At 42.3% G+C, this 17,192-nt stretch overlaps 1 protein-coding gene across 1 annotated transcript in view; it reads left to right on the top strand.

Annotated features, from left to right (window-relative positions):
• The window catches only part of kiaa1549l.L (KIAA1549-like L homeolog), a 94,406-nt gene extending 77,827 nt beyond the window's left edge, over positions 1-16,579 (top strand). Inside the window, exons 17-22 of the mRNA XM_041589910.1 lie at positions 152-284; positions 4,814-5,158; positions 6,579-6,676; positions 9,294-9,442; positions 13,375-13,523; positions 15,323-16,579. Coding sequence (XP_041445844.1) covers positions 152-284; positions 4,814-5,158; positions 6,579-6,676; positions 9,294-9,442; positions 13,375-13,523; positions 15,323-15,604 — 1,156 coding nt within the window. The 3' untranslated portion in view covers positions 15,605-16,579. The remainder of the gene's footprint in view (positions 1-151; positions 285-4,813; positions 5,159-6,578; positions 6,677-9,293; positions 9,443-13,374; positions 13,524-15,322) is intronic.
• Positions 16,580-17,192: the final 613 nt, after the last annotated feature.

The following is a 17,192-nucleotide window of genomic DNA, read 5'->3' as shown; positions in this document are numbered from 1 at the left end:
AGATCAATGGAATGATCAAAGATCTTCTCTAGATTTTAATTATTTCTGGTATTTCCACTGTTGGATGAGAAGGCATGGCTAGCAAAACCACCGTATGTCTTTCAGATCTCACGTTACTGGTGACTTAAATCTGTGTTGTTTTTTTCTTTAGGCAACCGTCAATAAAGAACCACCCATACCGAAGCAGGCAGTCTCTAAACAGCCCAAGCCCCGGGGAAACGGAAATGGACCTTCTTGTGACTCGTGAAAGGCCACAACGTGGGATCCGTAACAGCGGCTATGATGTAAGTCTATCCAACACGCTACCCACAAGGACTCTCTTACCCCTGTATGTAATAAAAGGCACTAGGTTTGCCCAGGACCAGTAACCCATAGCAACCGATAAGCTATTTGCTTTTAAACAGGTGACCAGTAAATGCTGCCTGCTGATTGGTTGCTATGGGTTATTGCTCCTGGGAAAAATGAGTGCCTTTTATAACGAAACCCCTTTTTGTCTTTAAAGGGATTCTGTCATGATTTTTATGATGTAGTTTATTTCGAAGTTACACTGTTTACACTGCAAATAATTCACTCTACAATATAAAATTTCATTCCTGAACCAGCAAGTGTATTTAGTTGTAATATTGGTGTGTAGGTGCATCTCAGGTCATTTTGCCTGGTCATGTGCTTTCAGAAAGAGCCAGCACTTTAGGATGGAACTGCTTTCTGGCAGGCTGTTGTTTCTCCTACTCAATGTAACTGAATGTGTCTCAGTGGGACCTGGATTTTACTATTGAGTGTTGTTCTTATATCTACCAGGCAGCTGTTATCTTGTGTTAGGGAGTTGCTATCTGGTTACCTTCCCATTGTTCTGTTGTTAGGCTGCTGAGGGGGAGGGGGTGATATCACTCCAACTTGCAGTACAGCAGTAAAGAGTGTCTAAAGTTTATCAGAGCACAAGTCACATGACTGGGGGCAGCTGGGAAACTGACAATATGTCTAGCCCCATGTCAGATTTCAAAATTAAATATAAAAAAAACCTGTTTGTTCTTTTGAGAAATGGATTTCAGTGCAGAATTCTGCTAGAGCAGCACTATTAACTGATGCGTTTTAAAAAATAAAAAAGTTTTTTCCCATGACAGTATCTCTTTAAATAAAATATACAAGGGGAAACTCATATTCAATTTGATGGCACAGGCACACGGATGGTGTAGTACATGTGGGTTTACACCGGGACTGGGCAGGTTCAGGACAAGGCAGAGGTTGTGGGCAAGGTGACAGGCCAAGCTTTTTAAAAATATTTCCCTCCCCCCGTTATATCACTGCATATGTCCTAACCACTATGGCAGTGGTGTAACTTTAGAGTGTTGGGCCCCCCGCCAAAAAATCTACTGAGGGGGCCCGGCCTGCACAGTCCCTCCTTCCAACCCGCTCATGCAGCCCCTTCCAGGCCCCCTGTTGCTGCTTTGCCTGCTGTATAGTTAGTTACCCCACTGCCCTATGGTGACATCACCAGAGGTGCATTGTGACGTCACTGCCTACATACCTCCTGTCTTTGAAGGGACAGATATATATATTTAGGTCAAATGTCAGACTGAAACTGTCAGGACCAAGTAAGCTGGAGTCAGATGTGGGTCGAAAAATTCCCAAGGTGCACGAGCATTAATTTTCCTGTCTCTCGTTAAATCCATTGCTTTGTTGCTAGGGAAAGTTCTACCCTAGGGTAAAATAATTCCTCTAGATGATCCAGGCCATATTGATTTGGCTTATCTATAGGCTACAGGGAAACGTTGGCTCCAAATCCATTGTTTTGTGATGGAACTGACAGCAGCGTATCTACTCCCTGACACCTCATAAGGAACATTGATTGTAACTGAGAGTAATGGCATCGGCTTTGGCACCTTCTCATGGCCTCTATATACTGTATTTATGCCTCCTAGTTTGTATATCAGTTCTGTGCCTGTCCCCATCTCAGCAGTAGGAGAAAGTTACTGACATCACTGGTGCAGCACTAACTGCCTGTTTATCGGTATATCAGTGGCCTTCTATTGGGGCTCCCATTATAAAAATATTCTTTATTGGTGGTCAGAGAAAAAGGAAAGTCATTAACTTTAAATGGGAAATTGATCAGACTGTGATCGAGTAGAACTCTTGACGTCTGAATTTTCATTGACTTGATTGGGTAACGCCATGTAATGAAATACAGTATGTTTTTTCAGAAAAAATTGGTGCAAAATCCAGGAAAATGTAAAATCAGGGAAATGAATTATGCACAATATATAGGTGGGACCACAAAGTAACAATGTAAAATTAAACTTTTAATTTAGCATTTAGTATGTTATAGGATGGCCTATTTCTAGCAACTTTGCCATTGGTTTTCATTATTTATTCTTTTTAAATGGTTTTTTAATTATTTGAAATGGGGGGGGGGTCACTGACCCCAGCAGCCGAACACTATTGCTCTATGAAGCTATTACTTTTTATTACTCTTACTCTTATTCAGTCGCACTCCTATTCATATTCCTGTCTACTGTTCAAACCACTGCCTGGTTGTTAAGCTAAACAAGACCCTAGCAACCGGATAGTTGCTGAAATGCCCAGCTGGAGAGCTACTGAAAAAACAGCTAAATAACCAGAAAACCATAAAAAAGGATATTGTGATTAATTAAAAAAATTACAAAAACATTTTTTATTATGTGACCTGCATTAACATCAGAGATTTAAATTAAAGGCCACATGTTTCAATACAAAAAAAGGGAAAGAAATACAATGCTCTGGGCTGTACAATAGAAAAGAGCAATGGGGCGGCAGGCTGGTGGATCTCACTGCCGACTTTGCATCCTCTGATTTATAGAAGATTTTACACAAGATTGGCGCCAGTTCTGCGTTTATGAGGAACTAGGTCAGAGCGATGCATATTAATCTCCAGATCCGAGAGGCTGAGGGACCGGCACAATTTATACCTGTAGATGAAGGCAGAAAACTTGATATATCAGCGGCATCGTTAAAATGTCTCTGTGGCTTATAACGAATATCAGCCCCGAGAACTGCACAAGTGCAATGTTGATTCCTCTGCATAATGGATATTGCTCTGATAACTCATGCAGATTAACCCAGGAGTAGGGGAGAGAAAGGGAAGAAAAACATTTTTTATTGCTATATTCTATAGATAAATACAGTTTGTTAGCATTAGGGATGCACCGAATCCACTATTTTAGGATTCGGCCGAATCCTTTGTGGACGATTCGGCCAAATACTGAACCGAATCCATAATGTAAATTAGGGAAATGAGGGGGGTAGAGAACAGCACAACCGCGCACATGATTAAAAAATTTTTGATTTCCTTGTTTGTGTGATGAAAAGTCACTTGAGTTATTAGATTCCAATTCGGTTTGGCCAGGTGGTTGGATTCTTGCCTTTCCCCCTTTTTCTTTTTGTATTGTTTTGGATATTTTGCCCTGATGACGACCTCTAACGGTCGAAAACGCGTCGGGCCTATGTCTTGATTTTGTTTATTTTTGATGTAATAAAACAAATTCAATTTTCTGCAATCCTCATCTTTACTGGAATTGTTACAAGCCTTGGTGACTCTGATGGGGAGCCCCGTTTGGATTAGCACCTCACATTTGTATGAATGGGTGCGCACCTCTAACCTCTTTCGGAGGTGGTTTTATTCAGTAGCATCCAAATCCTGGTCAAAAAGACAGAATCTTGGGCAAATCCCGAACCTAATCCTGGATTCAGTGCATCCCTAGTTTGTATGAGCACGAATTCAAGGTGAAGTTTCTTAATCCCTTTAATCTCATGACAAGTTCAAAGCAGAAGGATTTTATGTGTTTTGGTCACCTGCGTGGGTACTAGAGGATCTCCAGGTTGGCTGCTTCTACCACATCTTGCCATAGGTCTGTGTGATACCAGTTTCATTTAGTACTACATGCCTACATGTAATTTGTGTGAGCTGAGCCACTATCAGAATTCATGGGCCCCATCCTGCTGAGTTATAGTTTGTCCTTTTCAGGGGTACCATGTTATTAACCCACCATCTGCTTGGGCCACCCAAGACAAGGGCCCTGCCAACAAAGTAGAATAAAGTCTAAAGAAACAAACAAAAAATCTTAATGGAACTCTGCTCCTGATCACACCCATGATCCATGCCACACCAAACACTCAAACTCCTCCCACTCCCCAGACAAGCCCACCTCTTTCACAGTGCACAGATGGGCCTTGGCATTCATTTGGGCTCACCTCTTCCACTTCCACTGGCCCTATGTAGGGCTGCCTCTTGTCTGAGAGAGTCTAACGGCTGATGAGAGGGGGTTGAAACGGAAAGGGGTGGCAAATAACACCACAGGGAGGGGTTATGACCCAACTAGGGGGGTCATAACAGGGTGGAGATATCTTGTTGATGGACGGAGTAGATTAAATATTTGTGAGGAGGCAGGATAGTGGTGAATCAGCAGCAGGCCGGAGGCAGAATAAGTAGGGATTACGAATTTACCGGCAATTGTATTGCCAGTGAATTTGCAATACCGGGCAAATACCAGCCAGGTGGCAACCCTAATCTCATGACAGTACCTGCAGTAACCCCCTGATGACAGCCCTGGTTGCTAAAGTGGACCCTTGATTTCAGGTTCTCTGGAGAGCCCTAGAAGGCCCAGTCTGATACTGGCAACAAACACATTGTGGTGAGCAAAACATCTGTCCATTCCCCTTTGGCCCCATGCTAATTGCTTGGTCTGCAGCCCCAGTGTTTACAGACCAGTCAGTTTTATAATAGACCTTATCTCAAGTCTAAATCTGGTTGTGTTAAAAGTATGTGATGTTCTTCTTGCAGACGGAACCAGAAATGATTGAGGAGACAAATATAGACAGGGTCAAGCAGGCCAGAACTTTTATCAAGTCCCGTCAGGCTAAAGGCCATTCAGAAACGTCCACGTTGAGCTCCCAGCCGTCCATTGATGAAGTCAGGCAGCAGATGCACATGTTGTTGGAAGAAGCTTTTAGCTTGGCATCCACCGGCCACGGAGCTCCAAAGAGGCAACAGGATCCTTACGCCTCAGCCCAGCACTTGCCGTATTCTGAAGTTGTGACCAGCGCCCCTGGCACCATGTCCAGGCCTCGGGTGCAGTGGGTGCCGACCTACAGACCTGAAATGTATCAGTATAGCCTGCCCAGGCCCGTGAGTACCCCATAAACATTACCGACACAACAAGAATATTATGAGCATGGCTGTGACTTATTATATTAGACTGTTGGTGATATTACAGTTTATGTTGATGGAGAGCCAACATTTTGTTAGGGGCCACCTTAGCTTATAAGAAGAATACAGGTATAGGAAAATCAGTCATTTTGCTATAGTTCCAATAACATCTAGGATAGCATGTAAGCAGTTAATACAAAAGGTTATTTACAAAGTGGAAAGCGCTGTGCAAAGTGCGAAATATGCCATTTTTTTGCACTTGCCGCCTTTTTGGAGCACATAGACTAATGGCCATCCCCTTGAATTCAGTTCTGCCGTCTTTTGACTTCAGTGTATTCATGAGAAGCGAGAGAGGGGATCCCCTATCCTGCCCCATGGTCGGACTGGGCCGGTGGCACACCGGGGAAAAAATCCGGAGGGCCCCGGCTCACAGGGAGAAGAAGCTACGCTCCTGACAGGGCAAGGGGCTGGGACCTTTCCGACCCTGTCCTGCCCCCAACCTATGCCCTTGATTGGTTGTTATACAGACAAGCAGGTTAGGAAGTGCTGGTGGACCTGTAGGTGGCAGTAGTCAGTGGCTCCCACTGCCACTGCACTCTGTATCCCATGTCAGTTTTTTTGTTAAAGGATAAGTAAACCTTAAAAACAAGTGAATGTAAAACGGATGAGGGTGCTATTCTAAGCACTTTTGCAATATACATTCATTTTTTTTTTAATTCCAAGATACTAAGGGATACATGTACTGTTAATATAAACAAATTTTGTTACAGCTCCACCTGCTTTTTCACACCCGTCTGACCACCAAGTAGTCAAGGAATTTGTCAGGAGAAATATAGAAGCTGCTCTGATGTTTTTCTGCTTAGGAAAATCATTAGAAACCTTTCTCAAATCTTTCCAAAGCAGAAGAACATCAGAGTAGCCTCTTTCTTTCTCCTGACAACTTCCTTGACTACTTGGTGGTCAGAAAATGACCAGCAGGTGGCGCTGATGTAACAAAATTCATTTATATTAAAAGTACATGTATCCTTTAATAACTTGGAATTAAAAAAGTAAAGAATGTACATTGCAAAAGTGCTTAGAATAGCCCAACATAAGTCTTACTGTCAGTATGCATTAAGTACACACAAGAAGAGGGCAAGGGGAGTAGCACACACACAATAATTATCTATAGGCAAGGTGAGTGGTAGCTACAGAACTATATAGAATGGGATTGGCTCCCACTAGAAATAATGATCAGGCTACAAAGAGTTAGAAGATCCAAGCAAACGACTGGTTTCTATGGGCAACTGCATTAGAGCAGTTTAGCACCTGGGTTAGTAAATTAGTCTATGTATAACACTTTATAAAGTCCAGCTTATTTGTTCATCTGTTTGAATGGCCTGTTCTTATTACCTTGCAGACTTACCGGTTCTCTCAACTTCCGGAAATGGTTATGGGTTCACCCCCACCTCCCATTCCTCCCAGGACAGGCCCTGTTGCAGTCACTTCTTTACAGAGGTAAGTTCCTCTCTGATTCCTCTGATTTACCCAACAGTAGGGAGGTTTCTACCTGACCCCACTCAGCCAATAATGAAAGTACTAGTGCAGCTAAGCATGCTGGGTAAACGATGCAACCACATGCAGAACAGTGCATTTTAGCATATTTAACTGATCCTTGCAATGAGATATTTGGGGGCTTTGTATAGGAACCACACTATAAGGGTTAGTCCACACGAGGAGATTCAGGGAGATTTAGTCGCCTGGCAATTAATCACCTCTTCTTCTGGGCGACAATCTCCGAACTGTCGACTAATCGCCTCTTATTCTGGGTGGCAATCTCCCCGAACTGCCTTCTTGTGTCTTCCCATCCGCTATAATGAAAAGTCTTTTTTTTTCATCATAGCGGATGGGAAGACACGAGAAGGCAGTTCGGGGAGATTGTCGCCCAGAAGAGGAGGTTTTTATCTCCCCGAATCTCCTCGTGTGGACTAACCCTTACCGCAGTGAAGCCATAAAATCCTAAATTCTGATGCAGAACACATTGCTGCTATTTCTCTATCACAGCCTGCCATCTAGTGGCCAACAAGGAACACTTTAGGCTTATTGCTTTCATCTAGGGATCAAAAACATTTATTTTTGGCCTACTGGACTATTCTACTCATATTTTATACGCCCTTTGACAATGTAGCATGCCTTTATATTTCTTGATTAGTACTCTGCCTTTGTTTTGGTAATATTTCTACTCAGATTGAGCTGCAGACATTAAAGTATGGGGGGTGCAGAATGGGCAGGGGGTAGTATGGGCATCATGGGCCTTACTAGGGCCCTACTCTCAGGCCCACACCCCTGTGCAATAATATGACACGGACCACATAATCATAAGACTGTGACAGTAAAAACCATATAAGTGGTGTCACTGGTTACTTCACCCATGCCCAAAACAGTATGGGGTTATTTACTAAACTCTGAATGCCAAAAACCCCAAAAACTCATGTTTTTCAGTATACACACATTTTTTTGGGATTTATTAAAACCCAAAGATGGAAAAAGTCTGATTCTGGTATCTCAGACCTGCCGAGGTTGCATATACGTCAGTGGGAGAAGCCCCAAATAATTGTTGATCTGTGCTGGGTTAGTGCAGTTATTTTTGTGGTTTTCAGGCAAAAATCAGAGTTTTCAGGTGGAAAATCCCAAAAATTTGTACGATTCGCTTTTTTTTTTTATACAATGTTTTTTTTTCCCACAAATAAATTTTCCAGAAAGTGTATTGATAAATACGGAGAAAAAAACCCGTACGGATTTGGTCAGAGTGATAAATTCGGTAGAAAGTATTTGACGAGCTCTCCATTCCCCCGTGGAATTAAAAGAAGTCAACTTTTATTTTCAACTTCGTATCTGCCGATACCTAGTCATAGGTAAATGACTATGACTACATATCGGCAGATATGAAACGCGCCAGGCAATCGATGTTTCTAATAAGCTGAAAATAAAAGTTGACTTCTTTTAATTCCACGGGTGAATGGAGTGCTCGTCAAATATAGTTTCTAGCGATCGTGACGCACCTATAGCTACGGGCTTGGGGCGATGCACACGGGTCACTCGTTGGATCTGGTGAGTTCCTTCTGTTACATTACCCTTGATACTGTTTTAGGCATTTGTGAACCCAGGAGCGGGGGTTTCTACACCCGGGTCACCACCATTTTCGGGTGAGCTGTTCAAACGTGAATTTTGTAATTGGCCGCCAGAGTTGTAAAGGGCGCACAAGAGCAAAGCTTTTTGTATACGGAATCTTACCCCCATATGTAATAAAAGGCACTGGGGGTCATTTATAATGTTCGCACAGCGCATATTTTTCGCAAATGGTTGTATTGCGCATGTTTTTTGCTGAGCGCTAATATATTGCACTGCTCTGCCCGTCTTTCCGGTTTTTGCGAATTCGCAGTGTGAATAAATTTTCGCAAATGGCGCGCAAATGAGACAGGAGTTTGTGCAAGCGCACCCAATGTGCGAGGTTGTTGTGCGCGAAAATAGCGTTGACAGTAACTTAAATTCGCAGTTTGCAAAACTGTTTTGCGAATATTTTATGCGCCACCAAAGTTGTGGCGTAAGTGAGTCGCAGAGTGTGCGCATAAAGATTCGCAATTTGCGAATTGTGACATATTTATAAAGCCCCTTTAGACATTCGCAATTCTGTATGCACCCTCTTATTCAGCTTTATAAATATAACCATGCGCAGGGCAAATATATTCACTTTGCGAACCAATCTGCCCTGCGCGAAGTTTATAAATGACCCCCACTAAGTTTGCCTTGGAGCAGTAACCCATAGCAACCAATACAAAGTTTGCTTTTAAACAGGTGACCAGGAAATCCTACTTGCTGATTGGTTGCTAAGGGTTACTGCTCCTGGGCAAACTTAGTGCCTTTTATTACATTACCCCGTTAGTGCCTTAAATAGCGGAGTTCACTTTTGCAAATGTTTAGTGAACGGAACCAAATTTAGCATATATCCTATTTATGATCTGAACACATATTAGAGTGATAAATTTGGACTTTGATAAATGGGCCTCTTAATGTTCAATATATAGTCATTTCCTCTGATTCCGTTTTGTCTGATGGATCCTTTTATCCTCTCCAGGTCTACGGCCGATACGGCGAACAAGAGTTCTCGAGCAGCGGAAGCCGGCGCCAATGAGCAGGGGCACGGTGAGCATGGGGGTTTTCCACCGGTTTCAAAGGCGCCGGTGACTGTGGCCCAAGCGGATCAATCAGTATCAAATTACACAGGTGAGATCACATCACCATGGCTTGCTTTTAAATTGACTGATCACAGCCGTGCCGCAGTAGCAAGAGAAATGATGATGAATTTTGGAGGTGTACAGCTGTATAGAATATCCACGTGTATGTTAACTATAGGGGTGCACCGTATCCAGGATTCGGTTCAGGATTCGGCCGATTTTCAGCAGGTTCGAGTTCTTGTACCAGTCCGAACCGAATCAGAATCCTAATTTGTTAGATGTAAATTAGGGGCGGGAAGGGAAATCACATGACTTCTCGTCACAAAACGAGGAAGTTTGTTTCCACCTTTTCCTTTCCCGTCCCTAATTTGCATATGCAATTTCGGATTTGATTCGTTATCCAAAAAAGTGGATTCGGTGCATCCCTAGTTTTAAAGGAGTCATCATGATTAAGGTAACTTTTAGGGGCAAATTTACTTAAGGTCGAATATCGAGGGTTAATTAACCCTCGATATTCGACTGTCGAAGTTAAATTCGTCGACTTCGAATATCGAAGTCGAAGGATTTAGCAATATTAGTTCGATCGAACGAAAAATCGTTTCGAAGGATTTTAATCCATCGATCGAACGATTTTTGTTCGACCAAAAAAAGCTACCAAAGCCTATGGGGACCTTCCTCATACTCTAACATTGACTTCAGTAGCTTTTAGGTGGCGAACTAGGGGGTTGAAGTTTTTTCTTAAAGAGACAGTATAGTATAGTCGAACGATTTTTAGTTCGAATCGTTCAATTCGAAGGTCGAAGTCGAAGCTCGAAGTAGCCCATTCGATGGTCGAAGTAGCCAAAAAAAACCATTCGAAATTCAAAGTTTTTTTCCTCTATTCCTTCACTCGAGCTAAGTAAATGGGCCCCCTTAGTATGTTATAGAATGGCCAATTCTAAGCAACTTTTCAATTGGTTTTTATTATTTATTTTTTTATAGTTTTATAGTTATTTGCCTTTTTCTACGGACTCTTTGCAGCTTTCAAATGGGCGTCGCTGACCCCTTCTAAAAAGCAAATGCTCTGTAAGGCTCCAAATGTATTGTTATTGCTAATTTTTATTACTAATCCTTCTATCCAGGCCTCTCCTATTCATATTCCAGTCTCTTATTCAGGAGCTACCAGATTTCTTTAAATGCCAAACTGGAGAGCTGCTGAATAAAAAGCCAAATAACTCAAAAACCACAAATAATAAAAAATGAAAACCAATTGCAAATGTTTTCTGAATGTCACTCTCTAGATCATACTAAACGTTATCTGAACGGTGAACCCCCCTTTCAAAGGCACAATTTTCAGAGCTTAGTGATGTCTAATTTGGATGTGCCATTTTGTTGACTATATTAATGCCGTTGTACATTCCTAAGCAGCAGGGAAAGGTTTCTCCTGTTTGCTCAACGTTTTATTGTGTTGTATAGTCACAATCACAATTTTGAGTATCATTTATAGTCCTTAAACTTTTAGGGGCACAAAAGGGCACCCCTTAATACCCACAGGCAAGTGGTAAGTACAGGGCTAGTTACTACCTAAATAATACACAAACTAGGGGATGCCAACATGTTGCCCTTCATGAATACAGTTCTTCCAAAAGCAGGCAAAGATGTATTCATGTAATAGGAGCAGGCTACTGTATTCTGGGTCACATCTAAGAGTGCCATCCTCAGGGAGGGTGCCAAGTGCACCCATAGTTTGTATAGGTGAGCCCCATAGTGCACATATGCCTAATGTACGGCCACTCATAAACTCTGTACTAACTGCTCCTAAGAGAGTCTTTATTCTCTGTTTGTCTTTATGAGACTGCGGCTCATTAGAACGGCTGCTGTTTGCAAGAGGCGATAATAATAATTCCCCTGTGACCCTCCTGTTTTCCCAGCGCTGTTTGTACATACAGTAAAACTGAAGGGCACTTAACAGATTCATTAAAGGCAAATCAATTAGCAGCAGCAGCGCTCGAGCTGGAGTTTATGATAATGTTCTTCTTCGTTAATGGCAATAATGTTGCCAAAGCAAAGCTGACTTCATTGACATGGGAAATTTACCCTTTAACTCGTCTCTTTCTTACATATTCATAGCATCGGTATGCGCAATGTATTTTTATGAGCGGACTGGTAAAATCCTGGTCAGGTGGTAATCCAGTAGGGACACCATTGGGGGAATTCACAAAAGTGGTGATATTGAGACAAAATAAAAGTGGAGATAAAAGTTGCGGATTTCCCACCAAATTCACAAACCTCTATCTCCACTTTTGGGAATTTGTCTTTTAGGGTCAGGCTACACAGGGCGTTTTTTGGGGAGATTTAGTCGGCTGTCGATTAATCGCCTAGTTTTTGTGGCGACCAATCTCCCCAAACGCCTTCCCTGCGCAGGCTAAAATGAAAAAAGCGGTTTGTTTCCACTTCGGGTGACTTCGGAAAACGAACCGCCGCGTGTGATTAGCGCCTGTGTGGCCTGACCCTTAAACACATTGTTTTCAGATTTTGTCTTTTCTGTTTGTCTTTAGTTCTTCTAGTTTTATTGTACCTAGGAAAATTATACATCATTTTTTTCAGGACAACCTGGGCTTTACTAAATCTGCCTACATGATTGTGTAATACCAATTCTGTAACATGATATGAGGGTCTAAATACAAGAAATGTTGCATAATATAGGGATTTGTATCAGAAATATGTTTTATTAGCTTAGGTCAAGTGTCTTATTGCTGCTAAAACTAAAACAAATGGCTGGGAGGCTTTACTTTTCCTTTAGATAATATATTCACTCAAATTGCTAATATTGCCACATTCATTAAGATAAAACTAATAAAATAATGCAAGTGTGAGTTAAAAACTTTTTACATATCAAATTAAATAAAATAAAACATTTTGTTTAATCAGTGTTTTACTTGTTTTGTTAATGAGGTTTTTACACCTATAGGATTAGACAGAAACTTTTGCCCTAATTATATGCTAATCCCTATTAATATAATAATAATTCCTCAATGGGGCACCTGCAAGAGGTTTGAAATGAAGATTGTCTGAACCAAAGAAGAGCAGATTATATTAGAATGTCGGGAGAAAATGTCGTTTTTATGTCATTTTATGTAGTTTGAAAGACAAATTCATAAAATTGTCTGTAAACTGTGTTTCTTTTACTAAAATGTCGGTTGAGTCGGAATTTAAGCGGATTTCTGTTTGTGAATATGGAGAAAGTATTTTACTCCAGTTTACCACCACTTTACTCCAAAAATGGGCTATGTCCACTTTTGTGAATTCCCCCCAATGTCTATTAAAAAGGAAGCCTCTACTCACTGTCCAACTTTTCCTTTACTTATGTAAACAGAAGAAATGAAGCAGTTTAAAACATCTGCTTTCTCCCTGTTTCCATAAACTATTTAACCTGCTTTTTATACTAAGGGGGCCATTTACTAACAATGGAATTTTGTTTTTTTCCACTAATCTTTTAAAATTAGTTTCCTATTTTATTTAAAACACTACTATAAATTGGAGATTTATTGTGTAAAAAACATGAATGAACTCTATTACATAACTTTGCCGGGTAAAAGTGATTAAGGTCCTATAGAAGTCAATGGGAGCTGCACGGATTCTTTTGGATCATTTTAAATCAATCTGGACATTTAGAGGTTTTCAGATTTTTTTTTCACTAGGAATTGTCCAAAAACATGCATTTTATAAGGTTTTTGAGGTATTTATATTACTAAATATCATTTTAGAGAAAGTGAATTTATTTGTGGTTTCAAAAACCTCTAAAATCACTAAACGCCAACCTTTGATAAATAGGCTTCCCCGTGTCATACACAATCTTGCTTCTTTTGCTTTGCCAATTGTATATTCAAAAAAAATATTTGGGATTTGTTTTATTCTTAGTGATACCCCTTTTATTTTTAATTTGCCTGATTTTGCTGTTTAGTCTCCATCATTTCTTGTTGTATTTATTTCTTTGGGCAGGTAACTCAGCACCAGCAGTATTTGCTATTCCTGGAAACAGATCAGGATATTCCGGTTACTACATTCCTCAGCCTCCTTCTTCCTACAGAAACCAAGCGTGGATGTCCTATTCAGGAGACAATGAGCTACCGGGACAATGGGCCGATTCAGTAAGAATCCTTTCATTGCAAAGCAGGGTTTTATAAAATACAGATACTGCCAGCGGGATGGCACTCGGAGCACTTCGTTTTCTGTAGTCGCCCGAAGTTTCCTCGTGAGGAACTTCGGGCGACTTCGGAAAATGAAGCGCTCCGAGTGCCATCACGCTGGCGATTTAGATTCTAACTGGCGGGAAGGCAGTTCGGGGATATTAGTAGCCTGAAGAAAAGGCGATTTGTCGCCGGGCAACTAAATCTCTCCGAATCTCCTTGTGTGTCTCTGCCCTTAAACATAATGGGATAGCAGTTTTGGACTGGGTCTCCTAGGGTCCACCAGAGAACTCGACTTTGAGGACCCACTCTCACAACAATTAGATAGACATTATATTTATCTATGGTTGAAATAACTAATGGCTGATAAAAACTGTCCTTGGCTGGGGTATACTAGGGATGGAGCTCACTAGGAGATCCTAAACCCAAGTTAAACATGTTTATATTTATTTTAATGAGGATATCTCAGCATCAGAGCAAGTGTAAACTGTATCAGTAGATTCAATCTGGATCGGACTGGGCCGGTGGGACACCATGAAAAACTCTGTGGGCCCCAGCCGTTTTGGGCCCCGCTCAACCAGATCCGCCCCACACCTGACACCTTGTCTTCTGCCCCTGACCTCCCTCTGGAGGGCGGGTTGGTTGCTGTGTCCTGGTGGGCCCTGGACCCCCTAGTCCGATGCTGGGTTTGATACAGGGGAATAAATATACTTTAATAGTTTTATGGGGTCTGTCTGTCCATTTTAGGGTTGCCACATGTCCATACAGCTTAGACCGGGAAGGGGATGAGGCCGTGACATCAGTGGGCGGGGCATAGATGGGAGCGGGTGTGACGTCAGAGGGGGGCTATGACCACCGATCGCCGTGTCAATCAAGGGAATCCTGCCCTTGGAAAACTGGGCAGGAAGTTTTTAAACAGGCAGCCCTTCAAAATACCGAGCTTTCCAGGTCAAAACCAGACAGGTGGCAACCCTAGTCCATTTTATCTTAGTGCGCCCCCCTTGGATGCTAGGCCCACTTGTAATCCAGCTTCTCTAAAGTTAATTTTAGGGGAACTATGGGAGTACGACATACAAAGCAGGGATGCCTGGCGCTCAAAGGAATCCACAGGACCAAAATATTTTTAGTTAAAAAATGTCTTTATCAGTTAAAGTTAAAAAATTTACAAAAATGTAAATGCCCTACAGGTTTCGTACCCACAAGGGCACTTAATCATGGGCTATGAGCTGTAGGCAGTAGACAAGACCAATAGCAACATGGAGTCTTAGGCAAGTCTGAAACCTTCATAACATTTCTGTTAACCTCTTAATATTTTAGAAAAGCAAACAAAAAAGAAGGTACCTCAATGGACACAGTCACCACAAATGAAACATGGTTTAATATTTAGTAGAGTAGATTGAGTAACAGTTTGAGAACTTCATGATTGTCATTGTCTTCAGTATGTCTGCTAAGCAGCAGTACTGGCATGCTTTATGGCTTTATGGCTGAGAGTCTACCATGTTTATGGCTGAATGTTCAGACTACAGTGGTCAGAGATCCTGTCTAGAACTCATGGTTTGCAGCAGTGCAGGATTTTGATCCTAAAAAAGGTCAAATTAGCAGTGTGTTTACGATAAAGAGGAACAAGTAAACAACTGCAAAACAGTTTTCAAATATTTCATTAGAAATTAATTCATTATGAAAGTTTTTGGGTGATTAAGTTGGTTTTCTCTACCTTGTCTTTCCAAAGCACCATAAAGGTATCTGATTTCCTCCCATAGGTTCCTCTCCCGGGATACATTGAAGCTTACCCAAGATCTAGATATTCCCAGAACTCTCCCTCTCGACTGCCCAGACAGTTTAACCAGTCAGTGAATGTACATACAAGCCTTGAGCACACGGCCGGGCCATCTATCGGAGCCTCTCAGCAAAGCCTGGTGGACACGGACACCCCAGATACTTCCATCACCAACCTTTCCACTGCAGCTCTGGTTAAAGCCATACGGGAAGAAGTAGCCAAACTGGCCAAAAAACAAACGGATATGTTTGAGTTCCAGGTGTAAGGAGGGCGCCTTTAAAACGCTAGGCTTGGGGGATAGGACGTTATGGTATTTGTATTTTCTTTCTCTGAGATGTCTAATTATAGATGGAAAATATCAGCTGACTCAGTTAAATGCTTTATTTGTGTAAATTAAAGGGGACATAAAGTGTCAAACATCCCCTGTCTTATAACATATGCGCCTTGGGTTTAAAGAAAAACATCTGCTGATCTGATTTGCTGACTTAGCCATGAGAATATAGAAAATGATTTCTGTTTCTTTATGTCCCTTCTATTCCCTTGATTTTCTCTTAAGAAAAACAGTAACGTTAGCAAAACCTCATGTAGCTTCAAATCCCTTTATTTGCAGACAATCCGAGACGTAATATTTCACCAGAACTTACTGTAAAACGTCATGTGTGCAGTTATGACTTCAATAGGCATAATTACCAACCCAAGTGCCCGTTGCAGCCATGTTTGTTACCCAGAATTTAGAATTCCACTGTCTGTGTTGGTCAGCTGTGTGCAATGTGTGGGACTCTTAGTTCTTAGTCGATGAGCAAGTCATGTGATGCAATGTGCAAAAGGGAGGCCTGGAAGTGACATCTCAAGCCGGGTATATATTCCAGGGCATCCTTGCACAGTGCACCCTATATTTTGCACCTTCTGGGCAATCACGTTTGGACTGGGCCAGTGGGACACCGGGAAAAAACCCGGTGGGCCCTAGCCCTCAAGGGCCTGCTGGCCCAGACCCACAACCAGCAGCTCCTGCACTCCTTTGTGACCTCCCCCCAGGCCCGGATTTCTTTCTTCGGTGCCCATAGGCCACCAAGTCTTAGCGTCCACCCGCTTTCATGCACACCCTATACCCCCCCCGCGCGAGCACGCATATGCGTGCCAGAATGCTGAGGAGCTGCTGCTCCCCAGCAGGTCCGGACTGAGAATTAAAATAGGCCCTGACATTACAGGTACATAGAGGCCCAATCAGCCCACATAGAGGCCCAAACAGCCCACATAGAGGCCCAAACAGCCCTTACCAGCCCACCAAATACTAACTTTCTATGGGACCTTATAGCAGCCCCTCTGACATTTGCCAGAACCCACAGATTGCCAGTCCGAGCCTGCTCCCCAGTGCTCCCTAGAATGCCTCTCCTGAAATTTTGCTGCCCTAGGCCCTGGCCTTTATGGTCTCACCACAAATTTGAGCCTGCTTCCCCCCCCCCAATTACATGAAATGAGACGCAAGACAAAGATACACTCTGACGAGGGGATGGAGTAAGCCGAACAGAGGGGGATTTGCGGCTGGTGCAGGGGGGCCCCTAGAGATGGCGGGGGGCCATGATGTGACAGCCCCAGTAGGCCCAGACTCCCCCAATCTGACGCTGTGTGCAATTCAACAAGTTGGATGATCTGGCAGATTTGCACTAGGTGCAAGGAGCATTTATAGGTATAGGTACCTTTTGTGAATCACATGTAAATGCACTTTGAACTTCTTGTAAATGGGCCCTTTAGTGTTTCCTTCTCTCCATTTGAAGAATAAAACTAATTCCAGAACCAATAATGGCCCATTATGCCCTTGCCATTTCAGGCCAATGTTCACTTAAGACAGGGAA

This window comes from Xenopus laevis, chromosome 4L, assembly GCF_017654675.1.
Source record: "Xenopus laevis strain J_2021 chromosome 4L, Xenopus_laevis_v10.1, whole genome shotgun sequence".
Classification (NCBI taxonomy): Eukaryota; Metazoa; Chordata; class Amphibia; order Anura; family Pipidae; genus Xenopus; species Xenopus laevis.
The sequence above is the reverse complement of the archived record's forward strand: the minus strand, read 5'-3'. Positions and strand labels throughout refer to the sequence as shown.